The 19,232-nt window shown below is 50.3% G+C and overlaps 1 protein-coding gene across 2 annotated transcripts in view; it reads left to right on the forward strand.

Annotated features, from left to right (window-relative positions):
• The window catches only part of RAB11FIP4 (RAB11 family interacting protein 4), a 111,845-nt gene that overhangs the window by 66,639 nt on the left and 25,974 nt on the right, over nucleotides 1–19,232 (forward strand). The window contains exon 1 of one of the 2 annotated variants that reach the window (XM_075579899.1): nucleotides 3,800–3,984. The exons of the other annotated variant lie outside the window; for it this stretch is intronic. Within the exon in view, the coding sequence (XP_075436014.1) occupies nucleotides 3,925–3,984 (60 nt within the window). The 5' untranslated portion in view covers nucleotides 3,800–3,924. Of the gene's footprint in view, nucleotides 1–3,799; nucleotides 3,985–19,232 lie in introns of those variants that run through there. 2 annotated transcript variants of the gene reach the window in all.

Raw genomic sequence — 19,232 nt, forward strand, 5'->3', positions numbered from 1 at the left:
TCTTACTAACGATGATGTAAAAGTATTCCTGCCTATTATTTCTGGTATGTCATGTAATTAAAGGCATCAACTGTAATGATCGTGTTATAATCACACCCCCCCCCCCCCCCAGCTTAAAGCGTCAACACACGTGACCTCGTATATCTGCGTTCTGGGCATTGGTTACCAACCTTTTTTTAGTTAAGGAACCATAGAATTAGATTGTGAAATTCTGGGGAATCCCAACCTCCCCTTACACTCTCCCCCCTCTCTCTTCTCCTCTTACACTCTCCCCCTCTCTCTTCTCCCCTTACACTCTCCCCCCTCTCTCTTCTCCCCTTACACTCTCCCCCTCTCTCTTCTCCCCTTACACTCTCCCCCATCTCTCTTCTCCCCTTACACTCTCCCCCTCTCTCTTCTCCCCTTACACTCTCCCCCTCTCTCTTCTCCCCATCTCTCTTCTCCCCTTACACTCTCTCCCCAGCTCTCTTCTCCCCTTACACTCTCCCCCTCTCTTTTCTCCCCCATCTCCCTTCTCCCCTTACACTCTCCCCCTCTCTCTTCTCCCCATCTCTCTTCTCCCCTTACACTCTCTCCCATCTCTCTTCTCCCCTTACACTCTCCCCATCTCTCTTCTCCCCCATCTCTCTTCTCCCCTTACACTCTCCCCCTCTCTCTTCTCCCCTTACACTCTCCCCATCTCTCTTCTCCCCTTACACTCCCCATCTCTCTTCTCCCCTTACACTCTCCCCTCTCTTCTCCCCTTACACTCCCCCCCTCTCTTCTCCCCTTACTCTCTCCCCCTCTCTCTTCTCACCTTACTCTCTCCCCCTCTCTCTTCTCACCTTACACTCTCCCCCTCTCTCTTCTCCCTTTACACTCTTCCCCATCTCTCTTCTCCCCTTACACACTCCCCCTCTCTCTTCTCCCCTTACACTATCCCCCTCTCTTCTCCCCTTACACTCTCCCTCTCTTCTCCCCTTACACTCTCCCCCATCTCTCTTCTCCCCTTACACTCTCCCCCCTCTTCTCCCCTTACACTCTCCCCCTCACATTCTCCCCTTACACTCCCCCCTCTCTCTTCTCCCCTTACACTCTCCCCCTCTCTCTTCTCCCCTTACACTCTCCCCCATCTCTCTTCTCCCCTTACACTCTCCCCATCTCTCTTCTCCCCTTACACTCTCCCCCATCTCTCTTCTCCCCTTACACTCTCCCCCATCTCTCTCCTCCCCTTACACTCTCCCCTCTCTTCTCCCCTTACACTCTCCCCATCTCTTCTCCCCTTACACTCTCTCCCTCTCTTCTCCCCTTACACTCTCCCCATCTCTCTTCTCCCCTTTCACTCGCCCCCTCTCTCTTCTCCCCTTACACTCTCCCCCTCTCTCTTCTCACCTTACTCTCCCCCTCTCTTCTCCCCTTACACTCTCCCCCTCTCTTCTCCCCTTACACTCTCCCCCTCTCTTCTCCCCTTACACTCTCCCCTTCTCTCTTCTCCCCTTACACTCTCCCCCTCTCTTCTCCCCTTACACTCTCCCCTTCTCCCCTTACACTCTCCCCATCTCTCTTCTCCCCTTACACTCCCCCATCTCTCTTCTCCCCTTAAACTCTCCCCCTCTCTTCTCCCCTTAAACTCTCCCCCTCTCTTCACCCCTTACACTCTCCCCCTCTCTCTTCTCCCCTTACACTCTCCCCCTCTCTCTTCTCCCCTTACACTCTCCCCATCTCTCTTCTCCCCTTACACTCCCCCATCTCTCTTCTCCCCTTACACTCTCCCCCTCTCTCTTCTCCCCTTACTCTCTCCCCCTCTCTCTTCTCACCTTACTCTCTCCCCCTCTCTCTTCTCACCTTACACTCCCCCCCTCTCTCTTCTCTCCCTCTCTTCTCCCCCCTCTCCCCCATCTCTCTTCTCCCCTTACACTCTCCCCCATCTCTCTTCTCCCCTTACACTCTCCCGCATCTCTCTTCTCCCCTTACACTCTCCCCCTCTCTCTTCTCCCCTTACTCTCCCCCATCTCTTCTCCCCTTACACTCTCCCTCTCTCTCTTCTCCCCTTACACTCTCCCCTATCTCTCTTCTCCCCTTACACTCTCCCCCTCTCTCTTCTCCCCTTAGATGCCCCCCCCCCCAACTCTCTTCTCTCTTTACACACTCCCCCTCTCTCTTCTCAATGTTCCTAGCCGTTTGAGCGGCAAACTGTAACAATAGATAATGTTACCTTAGTAATATTCGGATACATTGTAGCTGCTGAGTTACACTGACTGAAGCAGCCTTTATGTTAGGCATACAATCAGGATTTTCCCCTACATGTAAAAAAAAAAAAGGGGGGGGGGGGGCAGGGAGAACTGCTTCTCTAATTACAGGTTAACATGCATTGTGGATCTAACAAAGCGTTATTGTGTGGGTAACCCTTTTGCTTCGTACCTCTGGCCATCATGGGGTTACAGAGATGTGTGTGCATCAGTGTGTGTTAGTGCCCGCATTTTTGTGGATTTATGCCGTGAGGTATAAGGCGTCCGATGCTGGCATAGGGGTCAGTAGCTATAAACGGGGACCGTGATCTGTGCCTAATATATTTGTCCTTGAAAATGAGGCGCCCAAGGTCACAAGCTGAGCTCCCCCCGGGGTTTAAACCCGTTAAACCCCCTTCAAAGGCACTAAACTATTACTGTGGACTCGTAAGCCATTTTTATACATTTCTGTAACCCTCAAATCTCACGTATTGGGGTCCGTGATCCTTTGTATACAAAACAATATTATGGGAACCCCTTCAGAGCACGCCCATTAGAGTGTAAGCTCTTCGACACAGGGACTCCTTTCTCCCAATGTTGCATTTGTATCTCGATGCGCGTATCCCATCTGTATTATTACATTTGCTCTTATAAAGCACCAACCAATCGTTACAGTCATTAAATATTTGGTGCTTTAATAATAATAATAATAATAATAATAATAAAAGAATTACAGGTAGTCCTCGATATCCAACGAACGAACCCCCCCCCCCCCTTCTCCCCTGCCCCCTTCTCCCACTCCCCACCCCTTCCAGCACTGAAAGGGTTACACGTCTGCCTGGCACTGCATGGTTTAAGCACAGCCCACCCCCCCCCCCAAATCCTCCCCCTACCCCGCCTGTGTCATGAGTGGGGTGTTGGATCCCACAGACATTACAGGCAAAGGGGAAGGGAAGTTCCAAAAAAAAAACCCAAAACAAAATCCCCTCCCCTTCCGTGTTACGGACCAGGGTGACGTGAGCGGTGGTAGGCGCGCCAGCCAAACGCTTGTCACTTAGCAACGGGGACAGGGGAGAAGGGGGGGGTGACAATAGAGAAGGTGGGGGAGGTGACACTGGAGAAGGGGGGGAGGTGACACTGGAGAAGGGGGGGAGGTGACACTAGAGAAGGGGGGGGTGACACTGGAGAAGGAGGGGGGAGGTGACACTGGAGAAGAGGGGGTGACACTAGAAGGGGGGTGACACTGGAGAAGGGGGTGACACTGGAGAAGGAGGGGGGAGGTGACACTGGAGAAGGGGGGTTGACACTGTAGAAGGGGGGGTGACACTGTAGAAGGGGGGTGACACTGGAGAAGGGGGGGTGACACTGGAGAAGGAGGGGGGGAGGTGACACTGTAGAAGGGGGTGACACTGTAGAAGGGGGAGGGAGGTGACACGAGAAGGGAGGGAGGTGATACTGGGGGAGGGAGGTGATACTGGAGAAGGAGGGGAGGTGACACTGGAGAAGGGGGGTGATACAGGGCGGAGGGAGGTGACACTGGAGAAGGGGGGTGATACAGGGCAGAGGGAGGTGACACTAGAAGGGGGGGGTGTGCCAGTGTTTAGCCTACTGCACACTGCACACACTTCCTTAGTACATTGAGGCGGTTGTACAAAGCTCAGCGCTGCATCTGTAGCCGGTGGAGTCGCTTATTTGGGGGCCGGGCGGTGGGGGGCGAATGTCCGCCGTGGTGGCTTCGTACGGACGGTATGCCGGCTCTACCCACCTCGGGAGCAAGGTAAGCGTGCCCAGCAAGACCGCCTCGGTGCAATAAGATGGGGAGGTGCTATCCCCCCCATCTGGAAATAGAGTGCATCCTTGTTACTTGTGTACGCAGCGCTGTACAAAATGACAATGCATGGAGCACAGCAGCAGAAACAGTAGGGCAAGTTAAAGACAGCAGGAGATCCTGCCCCCAAGAGCTAGCACTCTAGGACAAAAATGTATCCAATTCACCAGGTAATTTTGGATCTGATCCGCTGCTGTCGAATTACTGTGTCCGATCCAGTTTTACACTTTTTTTTTCTCTTGCATTTAAATTGGGTTTAAATACAGGAGTAAGTAGTGTACAATATATTATTATACGGACTACCAGAATATATTGTTAAGACGAGATGTTGGGAGCCTGCCGGCTGTTAGACGTGAAGACGAGAGCGGCTTAGAAATGTATCAAAGGACAGATTTGGGGTCCCCGAATATTGTATATATTTGAATATTTTAGCACAGCGGAATAATGCAGCTTCCACCCTCATAATTATCATGCAGCAAAACAACACCAGCGGCGAGGAAATTGTAGATCAAATCAACCGTTAATAATGGAAATGAAGCCACGTCAAAAAATAGAATCTAATAATGAACGCCATTAAGGTTCATATTAGATCAACTTTTGAGTCCGACTCTCAGTCCATCCATCGGAACGGAATACAATGCGTCAACTTCTACAATCGGTCGCTAAATATTTAGGCACTTGGGGTAACAGAAATACAAATATGTGCGGACTTATGTACAGTATGTATGTCTTTATTTATATAGCTGAAAAGTTAGTAGGTCCTTTCATTCTTCGGGATATAGATCCAATGTTGGTCTTTCTCCCTCCTAATAGAGGTAAATGAGAATTTTAATCCTAATAGAGGTATATTAGTATGTTATCTGGTAGTGTTAGGACTTGCGAACAGGGTCTGCCTTGTTGTGGCTCGCAGGCTTACAACGCTTTGGCCAAAGGGTTAAACTAAATGACCCTTTTTGAAGAGAATATATAAGTATTTTACTGTGTATTTTTGTCATGTTGGATGTAGCATTGGGCTTCTCTGTCCTCTGTTTTATTTATATAGCACCATTAATGTACATAGCGTGTCACAGCAGTAATACACGTGACAATCATATAAATAACAAATAGCACAAATAACACAAGGACTTATGGCTTCAGACATAAAAGTGACATTTAGGAAAAGGGAGTCCCTGCTCCGAAGAGCTTACAATCTAATTGGTAGGTAGGAAGAACGTACAGAGGCAGTCGGAGGGTATAGGCTTGCCCACTGTTATCGTTAGCATTTTAATACTAACATGTCCCGCGGTATATACAAGAAGGATACTTGTTTGTGTCACGGGCTAATATTATTTATTCGTGTTAACCCCTTGTTGGCCACAGCAGTCAGCGCCGCATAGGTCTGCCTCCGAGGGGTCAGCCTAGTCCCTCTAGATTGTAAGCTCTCAGGATCAGGGGCCCTGGTTACATTCTGTATCTGCTTGTCCATATTTGTATTTGCCATTCTGCTTATGGAATGCACATATCTCTGTACCCTCGTTGCACCGCGATGCGGCATATGTTGGTGCTTTTACGTATAAACGATAATAATATCCTGTAAGATTTATACATCGCCACCCCCGTATGGGTTGTAGAACTGGGATTTGGCGAATAACGCAGAGCGACTGGTGTGCCGTATACATTCCAGTATATTCACTTCCCTAAACCAGCCTGGCTTCTTCGTTGAAGTCACAGAGGAATGTGATTGAGTGGGAAGCCATTTAAGAGACCCCGTATTACAATGTGTCACAAGCCGTTGAAGCAAGAGAGCCACAGAGCTGTCTCTCTGGGCTGACTGCAACACAAGCCCATTTTGTGCACATCGGATAAACTATCGCTGTATTTACCTTCTGTGATTCAGGCTCTGAGACAGGGGAGCACAATCTGTCCCCCCTTACTGCTCTTCCCCTGCTCGCCTTACCCTCTCCTCCCCTGTTCGGCTCCGGCGTCAAATGACGCCATGGGGTCATGTGACATCACGTTGCCATGGGAATGCGGCATCAGGTGACCCCATGGCATCATTTGACGCCGGGTTACCATGACGACGCGACGCTGGAAGCCAAGGAAAGTTGGTTACAGAGGCCTCGCCCCAGTCCCCCGGCGTTTCATTTTAAATGCCTTGGGGGAGAGCGTGATAGGTCTGATACCGCCGTGCCCCCCACAAAAGCCTGCGCACCCCACCCCCCCCCTCCCCTTAGTTTGCACACCCCTGCTCTAAGGCACATTTTAGCCCTCCATAAAAAAAAATGCTTCATCCATTTCCTATCCCATTGCAATTAAAGGAATAAATACAGCAGCACCCCAAAATAATAGTGTATCGACATCAATACAATCGTCAACGTATCGACTCGTGCGCTAGGGGTTGGGCCCCGAGGAAGACTCCTAGCGTGCTGGTCAAAACGTTGGCGATTGGATTAACGTGAGTAATAAACGTGTGGGTGCCCATTATTTCGGGGCGCTGCTGCTGCTGCCTCGGTATTTATTTCTATGAATGACATACGCTGGGAATTAGACGTTACCCTGCCTGCACCCACTTTCATGCTGTATATTTGGGTGCTGACATTGTGATTGTTTGCGCCCCCTTGAACCACCCCCTTTCCTCGTAGTACGTTGAAGGTAAAGGCACTTTCCTTTGATAAATCTTGGGGCAGTTACTGTGTGTACACAATTTTACCCCATATTATTATTATTATTATCTGTAAAGTGCCAACATATACCGCAGCGCAGTACACGGCGGGGTGGGGGGGGTACAGAGTTGTGTATATTACACAAACAGAAGGACATATAGATACAGAGCTTACAGTTTAGATCGGGGGGTGACCAACTCCTGTCCTGAAAGGTGAGGTTTTCACGATATCCCAGCTTCAGCATAGGTGGCTCAATCAGTGGTTCAGTTGAAGATTGAGCCACCTGTGCTGAAGCAGGCAAAAAACAGGCCAAAGACCGAATCTGGGGCTTCAAAAGACAATCCCAACAATGAATTTGAGGCGCTGTTTGTCTATATGAAAAAACATAACAGCCATAGCCATTCCCTTGTGTTTCTTACGCAGAAAGGTTTCCTCGCCAGCTCCACTTATAAACCGTGCGGACAATCAGCCTGGGGGGGGGTTACAGTATGTATAGAAAGATGGTGCCCGGCTGGTTCTGCCCTGCCGAAGAGCTTTCACGGATCAGCTGCGCATAGTCACATCCCACCGGCACCCGGCTCACTTTTAAATCATTAACTGTAGAGGTGCTCGTCCCCCCCCTGTATCCCGGACGGGATCCTCAATAGTATCAACGTGGAGACTCGCGGTTGTGGGAGGTGGAAGAAGTCCAGTCCTGGTTCTGCGGGTCCCTGCAGGAACCTTTGGGTGCGCTGTACGCCAAGTGAATAGCGGAATAGAAAAAAAATGCACAACGCACCCACGGAACAAAAAATAAAAAGCAAGCTTCCTCCTTCTCATTGCTGGAGTACAGCAGAAAGAGCGGCCTCGGTGTTTAATCGATGGACAGTACGTTCTGCTTCCAATCAGACACAGCGTTACTGGCCTGTAATGTTCTCGGATGCACTTCGCATTCATGCAGACTGACGGGAATAAAGATGGAGTTGTAAAGTGTATCTGGAGGTTGCTACATAGAATAAGTATCTAGTGTCACTTTTCAGGAGGTGATGACATAGAATAAGTATCTAGATCAGGGTTTTTTGGTTCAGGAACCCCAGAATTCGATTTTGAATTTCTGGGGAACCCCAACCCTCTTCTCTCCCCCCCCCCCCCCCTTCTCTTGTGTCCCTTCCCCCAGTCTCTTCTCTCCCTCTCACACTCTCCCCCTTACGCTCCACTCTTCTACAAACACACACTCCCCCTCTCTCTTACACACACACACACACCCACCCACACACACCCTCTCCCACACACTCCCCTTCTCTCTTACACACACACACGCACACACATACACACACACACACACACACACACACACACACACACACTCCCTTATGCTCCCTCTCTCTTCTACACCCACACACTCTCCCTCTCACACTCTCTCCCACACACGCTCCCTCTCTCTTACACACATACACACACACACACACACACACACACTCCCCCCTCTCTCTTCCACACTCTCACTCTCTTCACATACACACTCTCACTCTCTTCCACATACACACTCTCCCCCTCTCTCTTCCACACACACACACTCACTCTCTTCCACACACACACTCTCTTCCACACACACTCACTCTCTTCCACACACACACTCTCTTCCACACACACACTCTCACTCTCTTCCACACACACACTCTCTTCCACACACACACTCTCACTCTCTTCCACACTCTCACTCTCTTCCACACTCTCACTCTCTTCCACGCACACACTCACTCTCTTCCACACACACACTCTCTTCCACACACATACTCTCACTCTCTTCCACACACACACTCTCTTCCACACACACACACTCACTCTCTTCCACACACACTCTCTTCCACACACACACACACACTCTCACTCTCTTCCACACACACACACACACTCTCACTCTCTTCTACACACACTCTCCCCCTCTCTCTTCACACACACACTCTCACTCTCTTCCACACACACACTCTCTTCCACACACACTCTCACTCTCTTCCACACACACACTCTCTTCCACACACACACTCTCACTCTCTTCCACACACACACTCTCACTCTCTTCCACACACACACACACTCTCCCCCTCTCTCTGCCACACACACACTCTCACTCTCTTACACACACACACACACACACACACACACACACACACACACACACACACACACACACACACACACACACACACCCTCTCTGCCCCTCTCTCTTCTACCTACACACTCACACTCTCTCCCTGTCTCTCTTCTACCTACTCACACTCACACTCCCCGTCTCTCTTTTACACACACACACTCTCTCCCCATCTCGCTTTTACACACACACACACACACACACACACACACACACACACCCTGTCATGTTGGTGTGCGGTGCTGCGCCGGTCCTTCTCTCTCTTCTACACACTCACACACCCTCACGTTGGTGTGCGGTCCTTCTCTCTCTCTTCTACACAATCACACACCCTCTCACGTTGGTGTGCGGTCCTTCTCTCTCTCTTCTACACACTCACACACCCTCACGTTGGTGTGCGGTCCTTCTCTCTCTTCTACACACTCACACACCCTCTCACGTTGGGGTGCTGCACCTGTCCGCTACTCCCTCCTCCTGTCAGACGGAAGTTGAACGCGACTTCCAGCGCCGACAGAAGCAGGGACAGGAAGGATCGCAGTGACCGGGGCGGCTGCCGGTGAGCTGGGGTGTTGTCGGGTCACTGCTACGTGTGGTGCCGCCCGTTCTGGGACAGCTGGGAGAGTTGTCCCAGTTCTCCCCTCCCCCTGGGCGGCCGCGGAACACCTGAGGGGTACCCATGGAACCCCGGCTGACAATCACTGATCTAGATACACTTTTCAGGAGGAGGCCTCGTAACTTCCGAAGTGAGCACATCTACACATGTACTTAGCGCTGGCTTCTCCCTACCTGCCTTTGCTAGCTGGGAATGCGCAGAACATGGTGTACACTGCTCCTTCTTGAAGATCAAAAGTGTCACTGATTGATATCGCCTCTTTGTATATACAGTAGAAGGCCAGTTTACGCTGTACAAGGGTATCCAAGTTTGTTTTTTCTTAACCCATTTGCTGCTAGAACGGGTCTGCATGCTGTGCTATGTTGTCAAAATGACAATGCCGGCCATTTTTAATATGCCCTGGGAGGGAGAGGGGGGACATTTTTGTGACATTAATTTCCCAAACCGTAAGCAATCGAGACGGGGGTGTTAACACGTCCCAGGAAAATAATATATTGGGTTGGTTTTTGTTCAGTGACGATATACACATACTGTACGGGGTGAAGGTTAGCAGGTTGTGATACCTTCTAGTAGAACACCCAGTAGCGTGATTTAAAGATGTCCTGCCAATAGTGAGGTTTTTAACCCCTCGTAGCTTCCTCCTTCCGAGTGTTGCTGTACGAAGCTAACAGTGCTGCTCTGAGTATAACTTCCTGGTTCTGTAATTCGAGCAACACCAGCAGGCAGCTCAGCGGGTCCCTGGGTGCGGATCACCCCCAAATCTCCCTCTCCTTCCAGCTAAATCAGACCGTTGCGGGGTTAAGCTGCTCAGGAATGTGAGCAGGAAACGTTTACAGGCGCCATGTGGTATGTTACAGGAAGGCACATAAGAGGTTATGCTGCAAAGCGCTTTAGTGCCCATTCAGGCGTAGAACCCCATTCTAGCCAGTGGGAACTTGCGTGCGTCGGTGTGCAGTCGGCGTTAACGCAGTTTTGAGCCTTGTAGCGAGGGTGATGTTTTCCGGCAAGGGGCAACTTGCCGCGGCCGGTTTGGGGGGGCAAATAAAAGGAAACTAGATTGTTCTATGCCTAAGTGGGCAACAACGCATGCTGCTGTACCTGTTTGCTCACAGGGGGCCTCCGCCTCCGCCTCTGGGAGCCTGGGGTGAGCTCTTTCTCCTTGCAGTGCAGCGCCTCCACCTATGAGGGATCCCAGCGTTGGCGGGGTAACCCCTCGCAGTAACAATACACAGTAATAAGTAATACACCACACAATGTATATAACAAAGGTTTACTGTACACACATACTAACACATGCACACATGCAATAACCAGTAGCCACAATATAAACCCAGTGACCCAACACGTGGTGGTTCCCCCAAAGTAGTGAGGGTGCTGTGGCACCAATACCCCTGGCGTCCTGTCCCAGCAATTCCCACCCAAATGTGAGGTAGCGCTACCCCTGTGGATGTAGGTGCACGTTGGGTACCTGCATGGGTACTCCAGTACCCAGGTGCTGCTTGGCATGGTGAGTTGGAGCGGGTCCCACGTACCGGGGCCTCTGACACAAATCCCCTCTCTCCAAGGGTCCTGATCCTCCTCGCAGTGTGAGCTCCCGCCGGAGGGTCCCCCACAATGTCTCAGGATCCTGTGACCTGGTCCCAGGCTGCAGGGCACCAGGTGACCGTCCGGTCACCGGTGCAGGAATAACAATAAGGGGAAGAGTCCCTATCTGGGGCCTTCCCAACAACACTCCTCTACTATGGTTCAGGGCCTAACTGGGGCCTAGGGGCAAGATCTGGGCCTAGGCCAGGAAGCACTGCTCCCTGGACACTACCTTCTTCTTTGCCTCTTCCGTCCAGATGGCGCCCCTCGTTTGTAACAAAATGGGCTCTGTCGACCCTTGGGCCTAGCGTCCCCTTGGGTATATCCAGCGAAACAACTTCCATGGATCTTTTTAAAGTGAAGTTTTCCGTGGAAGTCGCCTCTACCCATCCGTGGGTGAAGAGGCGGAAACGTCCCAAATGTCCCCCCCGTCCGGACTGACTCGCGGGCTTTCCGCGCGCGGAGGATATCCTGTTGCTCGCATCCCATTGGCTGTTATAGTCCCATGTGCTGCAGTCCCTTCCTCTAGGGATTCTGGGACATGTAGTTCCGCGTCTGCGGAGCCGTCCTAAGATGGCCGCCGCACTCCTCACAGCATTGCGCATGGGCGATTACCAAAATGTCCGCCCCCACACTCCCTATCACGCAGAGCTCTGGCCAACCACTTGACAGCTTTCCCGGGGCCCAGGACTAGAGATTCCACTGGATCACCTCCCCCACAGTGATAGCGTCCTTGCGAGACCCCCATCTATCTCACACTCCCCCTCTCACTCCCTCTCTTTCCCCCAAACCCACCACGCTCTCTCTCCCCCACACCCACCACGCTCTCTCTCCCATCCCTCTTTCCTCCACCTCTCTCTCTGTCTCGCTCTTCCCAATACACACAATAAACCCCTCAACCCCATCTCCAATATACGCACTAAGCCCCCCCACCCCCAATACACACAACCCCCCCACCCCTATACACATAATAACCCCCCTCCCCCAATTCCAATACACATAAAAACCCTCCTCCCCCACCCCCAATACACATAATCCCCTCCCCCCATCTCCAATGCACACAGCCCCCCCCCCCAAATACACAATAACCCCCATACCCCAATACACAATAATTCCCTCCCCTCCCCCCCCCAATACAATAACAACCCCCCGCGCGCCGCGTCAATCCCGCAGATACAGAAGTTGGGCTTGACTTCTGGCGCACGGGTGCGGCTTATACTGGGGACCGGGCCCAACTACCAGCGCCGGATCCCCCCGCAGCCTCTGGGCCGGTACAGATGTCCCAGCTCTCCCACCCCTCTGCTGCCCTGCAAGCAGTATATGTAACCGCCGGGCTCTCAGCGGAAGGGGTTAAATGCATCACAGGACTTCACTTGATTGCTTCATTTCTCTCTCCCTTACTAGGTAGCGGTTAGACAGAAAGAGGTTAATTGGTTTCGATTCCCCGGGCCCCCGGGGGAATTTTGTTAGCTTCCAACTTGCAAATTAGAGGCCGTGAATTTGAGCGCTGTGAATTAAAGGCTTTGTTTGGGTTTTGTCGCTGCTACCGGGTCCCTGAATCAGGTGTGTTGTATATCAGACAAGGTTACTGCGCACTTAACCACTTAAAGCTGACGTTCAAGCAATATCCTACTTGTGTTTTTTTTTTTTTTAATAAATCAGTTCTGTACTATGAGAAAATACTTGCAGCATTAAAAAAATAAAAATAAACCATTTTAAAGACATTTCTAATGTATAATAATGTAACAAGCATTTTTGTTCCTGTAGCAACCATTTACAAAGTCACATCCCCTTCCCCTTCTGAAATAGCATCACCTTTTTGAGCCCTGCCCTCTCTAGCAGTGAACCAATTGAATGTAGTGCCTGTCTGGTCACATGATCTTCCGCACAGAACATTGGCTGTCGGTGCAGCAGAAAAGGATCCAAGATGCATTTAGTGAACCCCTGAGTCGAATCTTCGCCGATCGATTACAGGAGAACGGATTGATCAGAAACTTAGCCAATCACTTGTCAGTGTGCAGATTGTATTGATGCACATATTGAATGGGAAAAAAAAACCTGACAGCTTGAACTGCAACTTTAACACTTTGCAATACTTTTCTGGCCTCTCTAGCAGCGAAGGGGTAAGTCCATAAGCAATTCCAAAGTGCGGGGGACCTGTCACTGCCATTAGTACACTTTGCTCCTAGGAGACACTGACCCCTTAACCCTGTCACTGCCATTAGTACACTCTGCTCCTAGGAGAGACTGACCCATTAACCCTGTCACTGCCATTAGTATACTTTGCTCCTAGGAGAGACTGACCCATTAACCCTGTCACTGCCATTAGTACACTTTGCTCCTAGGAAGGACTGACTCTTTAACCCTGTCACTGCCATTAGTACACTTTGCACCTAGGAAGAACTGACTCTTTAACCATGTAACTGCCATTAGTACACTTTGCTCCTAGGAGGGACTGGCCCATTAACCCTGTCACTGCCATTAGTACACTTTGCTCCTAGGAAGGACTGACTCTTTAACCCTGTCACTGCAATTAGTACACTTTGCTCCTAGGAGACACTGACCCCTTAACCCTGTCACTGCCATTAGTACACTTTGCACCTAGGAAGGACTGACTCTTTAACCCTATCAATGCCATTAGTACACTTTGCACCTAGGAAGGACTGACTCTTTAACCCTGTCACTGCCATAAGTACACTTTGCCCCTAGGAGAGATTGTTCATTTAAAAAGTGAGACTGCCAATAAAAGAAACCTGCTGAGCAGGAACCCTCTTTCCCAGCAGCTCTCCTTCAGTAACGGCCATTGTTCTGTTCTGCTTCCTCCTCTTGTATCTCAGAACGGCTGTTCCTGGCAGGCTGACCTCTCAGAAGCTGCTTTCGAAAGAGCTCGTTGAGGAGATACAGGGAAGTTCATTTCTTTAACACGAGCATACAAACTGCAGATACGGCTGCGGCCCCCAGCGAGCGCGTGAGCGCGCAAGGGAGCGCCTAGCTGCTTGTGGCCTTCAGCCGAGCGATCCGAGGCGAAAGGGAGGCGTGCCGCGCGCGGGGGGGGGGGGGGGGGCGGCCATGACATCACGGGGCTGGTTCGCCCTCATTGGCTGAACTGCCGCCGTGACCTGGTGAACGCTCGGCCGCCGCGCCAGAAGTCAAATTTTTGTTGGACTTCCCAAAATGTAGTCGCGCCGCTCTTGCTTGATCACGTATGCGCGCACGCACTGACTGGGGCCGGCCCCATAGAGGGCCGTATCTTGTCCGCGCACGCCATCGCGCGGCAGGCCTTAGAACCACTTGTTCTGTCCACGTCCCTACCTGCTGTAAAACCCTGGGGCCTATTTGACCTTTGGCTTTCGGCCATCTTTTAAGAGGCCACGTGCATTTCCCAAGCAGGTTCCAATCTCCTTACCTTACATGTGGTCAAATCACAGTGCAATTCTTTCCCATAACCCAGGGGGGCTCAACTCCCGTCCTCACGACCCCCCCCCCCCAACGCGCCAGGTTTTAAGGATATCCCTACTTCAGCACAGGTGGCTCAACCAGTGGCTCAGTCGAAGACTGAGTCACTGATTGAGCCATCTGTGCTGAAGCAGGGACTGATGGAGCCACTTGTGCTGAACCTGGGATAGCCTCAAAACCGGACCTGTTGTGCGGTCCTGAGAACCCCCCGCCTTTAAACTTTATACGATCCTATTGATGTACCAGGAACGTCAAAGGCACGCGGTTCCTTTTTTTGGGGGTGACCAATCGGGGGTGGCCATACCAATCGAGGCGGGAGTGGTTCCCTCTCCACTTCTATATCCGGCATCCATGGACCTGGTTACATCATACGATCTCCTGGAGCGATAACGTAACCCAGAAGTGCACTCCGGTGCATAATCGCCCCCCCTCTCCCCCCTTTTTGTTTTTAATTTAAAGGATGGGAACCAAAGACTCCCTGGAGCTGAACGGTGCCATTTTCACCTCTGGGGGGGGGGTCTCCCGGTTCCCGAAATACATACCGGCGCAGGTACCAGCGTTCGGGGGCCTCCATCAAAATGGCGATCCGAATCTCGGCCCAATAGCGAGTCGCCATGTCATAGCGGTTGCAGCTTCCTATTGGCTCATGTCACGCGGGGATTTGAAACCCAGGAAGTGATACCGGTACCTTTAAGTCTATCTGGAGTTTGCGTGCGTGGAATATCTTTTCTATAAAGGGGCCGTGCCTCCGTGGACAGCGGTGAACAAAGCACGGTGTCATATTTAATAGGTTTCATGGAGCTGGTTGACACCTTTTTTTCTCTAAAATCATACAATATTTGTAAATAGTGTTTTCAACTGAATAAAAGCGTTTTTTCTGCAAGCTTCACCTAACGTCTTCTGCTGATAAGACTGTTTGACGCACCTCGAAGCCACAACTAAAACAGGTTTCCCCCCCCCCCCCCCTCTGTTGTTTGTATGCATAGCAGTTATGAAACCATCACCAGTCACATAGCTAACTGCACTTTTGGGTTGGCCTACTACATGGAACAGCGAGCTCCTGGCAGTCCTCTGGGCCACATGACGTCACGGGCTTTTGTAGCTGGCGTTCTGCGTTTCCTAGAAATAGAAGAGGGGGGGGGGTTTCCTCCTCCTTCTGTTTTCCGTAATCGGGGACGGAGGCATCACCCCTCCAGCACTGCAGTGGTTAAACGCGTCGTTGTCACCAGATCGGAGCGGCTCAGTGAGTAAAGGCTCAGTGAGTGGAGACACTCACTCTGATAACAATGAACTGGGTGTGTAGCAGGGGAACCTGGTTCAATTCCCGGCGTCAGCTCCTTGTGACCTTGGGAAGGTCACTTATCTCTTTATCTCCCTGTGCCTCACGTACCATAGAACATAGATTGTAAGCTCACCTGGCAGGGACTGTGTCCGCGACACTCCTATGTGTGCATTATAATGGAGAGAGAGGCCAGAACCTGTATATTATAACCTGACCCGATGTAGGACTGCCAGTTATATGGCTGTGCGAGTTAAGTCTCGGATTATCCCCGGGCTACAGTAGGTTTCGGTGGCGTGTTTGCACTGTTGTGAAGTGACACCACATAGCTCTGTTCCTGGGAGGCCCTGCAGGTGTGTGTGTGTGTGTGTGTGCGCGCATGCGTGTGTTTGCACAGCGACGTACAATACAGAATTAGAGTCAGTGGAGAGAAGGCGTCTTGTTCCCTGATCATACGGCCGGAGGCGTGATCCGAAAATATACATGCAGGAACTTCAAAACAACATGTATAGCGTGATAACACGCGTGCTGGGTTAACCTTCACTGCCCCGGGGCCACCACTCTTTTTTTTTTTAGGAATAAATACAGATTTTTGCGGCAAAGTGAAAGCACTCGGACATATAACAACATATCTGCCCGTTTTCATTGTTTCATCTGAAAGCGTCCCCTTTTATAAATGTCTATTCTTGGGTGGGGCGCCAAGGGTCCTTGGAAGGGAACTGCAGTGATTGAGCCACCTATGCTGAAGCAGGGATATCCTGAAAACCTGACCTGTTGGTGGCCCTTGAGGACTGGAGTTGAGCCCCCCTTGGCTTAGGGACTCAGATGATGGAGATTTGGGAGTCCGTGGCCCCCTATTCAGTGCTGTGAAGCCATGTTCCCTGTGCCGGATCAGAAAGCCCCCGCTTTGCGTTACTCAGAGCCTGTGTTAGGTACATTTCCTGTGTTGAGGTTTTCTCCCCGATGGCCTTTATTACATCATATGCCGAATTCGTCCCCACCCTCCTCTGCACATGACTTCATAGTGTCGGCGTGGGATTCTGTGACTCATGCTGTGTATATACAGAGCTGGGAGCCGGTCTCGGTTTACACACTTTGATCCGTGGCTCGTGGGCAGAGGCGGGGGGTTTTGTTTTTCTTCTTTTGTAAGAGTGGAGAAAATCGTGGGAGGTTGCCATTGGCCAAAGTGGTACATTAAGCAGTGTATACCCTGTATAAACAGGAGAACAGAGGGGCTCTATGACATAATAAGTCGTTTCTCACTGGGTGGGGAAATAATAAAAAGCAGCGATGCTGTGTATGCCCTTACACCACGGCTACCGACGGAGGAGAGCAGAGGGGGCATGGAGCAAGACATTGGGCCCGTTCAACCAGTAGCCGGGCACAACTTCTGTGATTGGCCGGGCTACTCCTGTGGGCATTCTCTCCCCCATCCCCTCTGCCCACGGGTCGCTGCCCCCTTGGTCCCCACCCCGTGCTCTACAACCTGAATGCGTGCCCCCCCTTCCACGTAAAAATAGCTGGTTGTCTAGTACAATAAGCCGCAAACGTTTAGCCGCGACCATTCAGCGCTGCCGTTTCACCGCCGGGACAGTTTACCGCTGCAGGTAATGTATCCCCTAAGCACTTACCCATAAAACCCTGAAAACCCTAACCGTAACCCCTTACCCGAAAGACCTTAAACCCTTAGTCCTAACACTAACCACCAACCTCAGGGACCGAAACGGCAGGCGGTGAAACGGCCGCAGTTAAAAGTTCCATTCCGAGTGTCTAGTTACTAGTACATGGTACCATCACATATCGACCACGTTAAACTCAAAATGTAATGATGATGATGATTGTGTGTGTGTGTGTGATATATATATACAGTGTTCGACAAACCTATACATTTGCTCGCCCCGGGCGAGTGGATTTAACCACCGGGCGAGTAAATATTGGCCCAAGCAGCACACGTTTGGTACTAGGTGGCGAGTAGATTTTTTATATATATATATATATATATATATATATATATATATATATATATATATATATATATATATATATATATATATATATATATACAGTGGTTGACAATCACCAAAAAATCTACTCGCCACACAAAAAAATCTACTCGCCACCTAGTATCAAACGTGTGCTGCTTGGGCCAATATTTACTCGCCCGGGGTTAAATCCACTCGCCCGGGGCGAGCAAATGTATAGGTTTGTCGAACACTGTATATATATATATATATATATATATATATATATCTATATAAATATATATATATATATAAACACATAAATGGTCACGCTAACACTGAAAATCAAAACGCGGCAAAAAAAAATACAGCCATAAAGTATAGTATATAATATATATATATATATAGTGTTTGCTTTCTGACATCTAACATGAATTCCCCTGGTGAAAACACTAACAGAACTCACGCTTCTGCATTTTCTCAGGGCATTCTGGGAGTTGTACTCCTTTTTAGTCTGTTGAGAAAGGACGCACTATCTCTACAAGCTCAGGAACCCAACACCCACCACACGTGTGTGTGTGTGTGTGTGTGTGTGTGTGCTGGGGTCGGCCTCAACGTGCCAGCCTGAGTTTAACTAGGGCCCCTGGGACAGATTGGGGCCATATTGCTGCTGCTGCTGTGGGACATCCCATTGGGGGATACTGCTATGGCGCGGGGGTTTTTACCGTCGTTAAAGCAGTTCGCCCTCTGGGCCCCCTCACCCCTTTTTTTTTTTTTGCATGTGTTGGAGGGGGTTAACCACGTTAATTTCAACTCCGGGGACCCCTTGGTTCCCAAGATATATACCGGTAAAAGTAGCGCGGCTGCTTCCTGCCATTTACGGTGGCACGGGCCAATAGGAATCCCGCGATGGGTGACATCACGCCTTCTTATTGGCCTGAGTGATGCGGGAGGTTTAATCCGCCATTTTGTTTCCCCTGCAGTTGGGCCTGCCTCCCTCTGTAATTTCTGTAGGGGGGCGGGGGGGGGCGCTCCTTTAAATAGAATAAGCTTTAACAATGGCAAGGAACGTGTTACATGGCTGAGTGCCTCTAACTTGACTGTTGCAAAGTGGGAGTGTACCTTTAAATGACGTCATTACAGAACTTTGAAGGTTCTATGATGTCACATTATGTAATATATATATCTATTCTAAAGCACATAATAACTGTCAAGTCACGCAGATTAAGGTAAGTGGGTTTGGCCTTTTAATTCAAATGATTTCCGTGCGCTATTACGACAGTCACAACTTTTTTTTTCTCTTAAAGGGACAGTCCCACATAGTCGGCAAATAAGTACGTTTAAAAAAAAAAAAGAACTCATCATTGTAATCCACTTCCTTAGCCAGGTGACATCACATTTAAATGTTCACTTGTTTGCTCCCGGCGTAGAAATGATCATTTGAATCGTTTTGTTCTCCCCCCTCCCCCCCCATTATCCTCCCGTTAACGATGGCCGCATAATGAGTTTAAACCGACCAATAGGACATTAG

Source organism: Ascaphus truei, chromosome 22 (genome assembly GCF_040206685.1).
Source record: "Ascaphus truei isolate aAscTru1 chromosome 22, aAscTru1.hap1, whole genome shotgun sequence".
NCBI classification, from domain to species: Eukaryota; Metazoa; Chordata; class Amphibia; order Anura; family Ascaphidae; genus Ascaphus; species Ascaphus truei.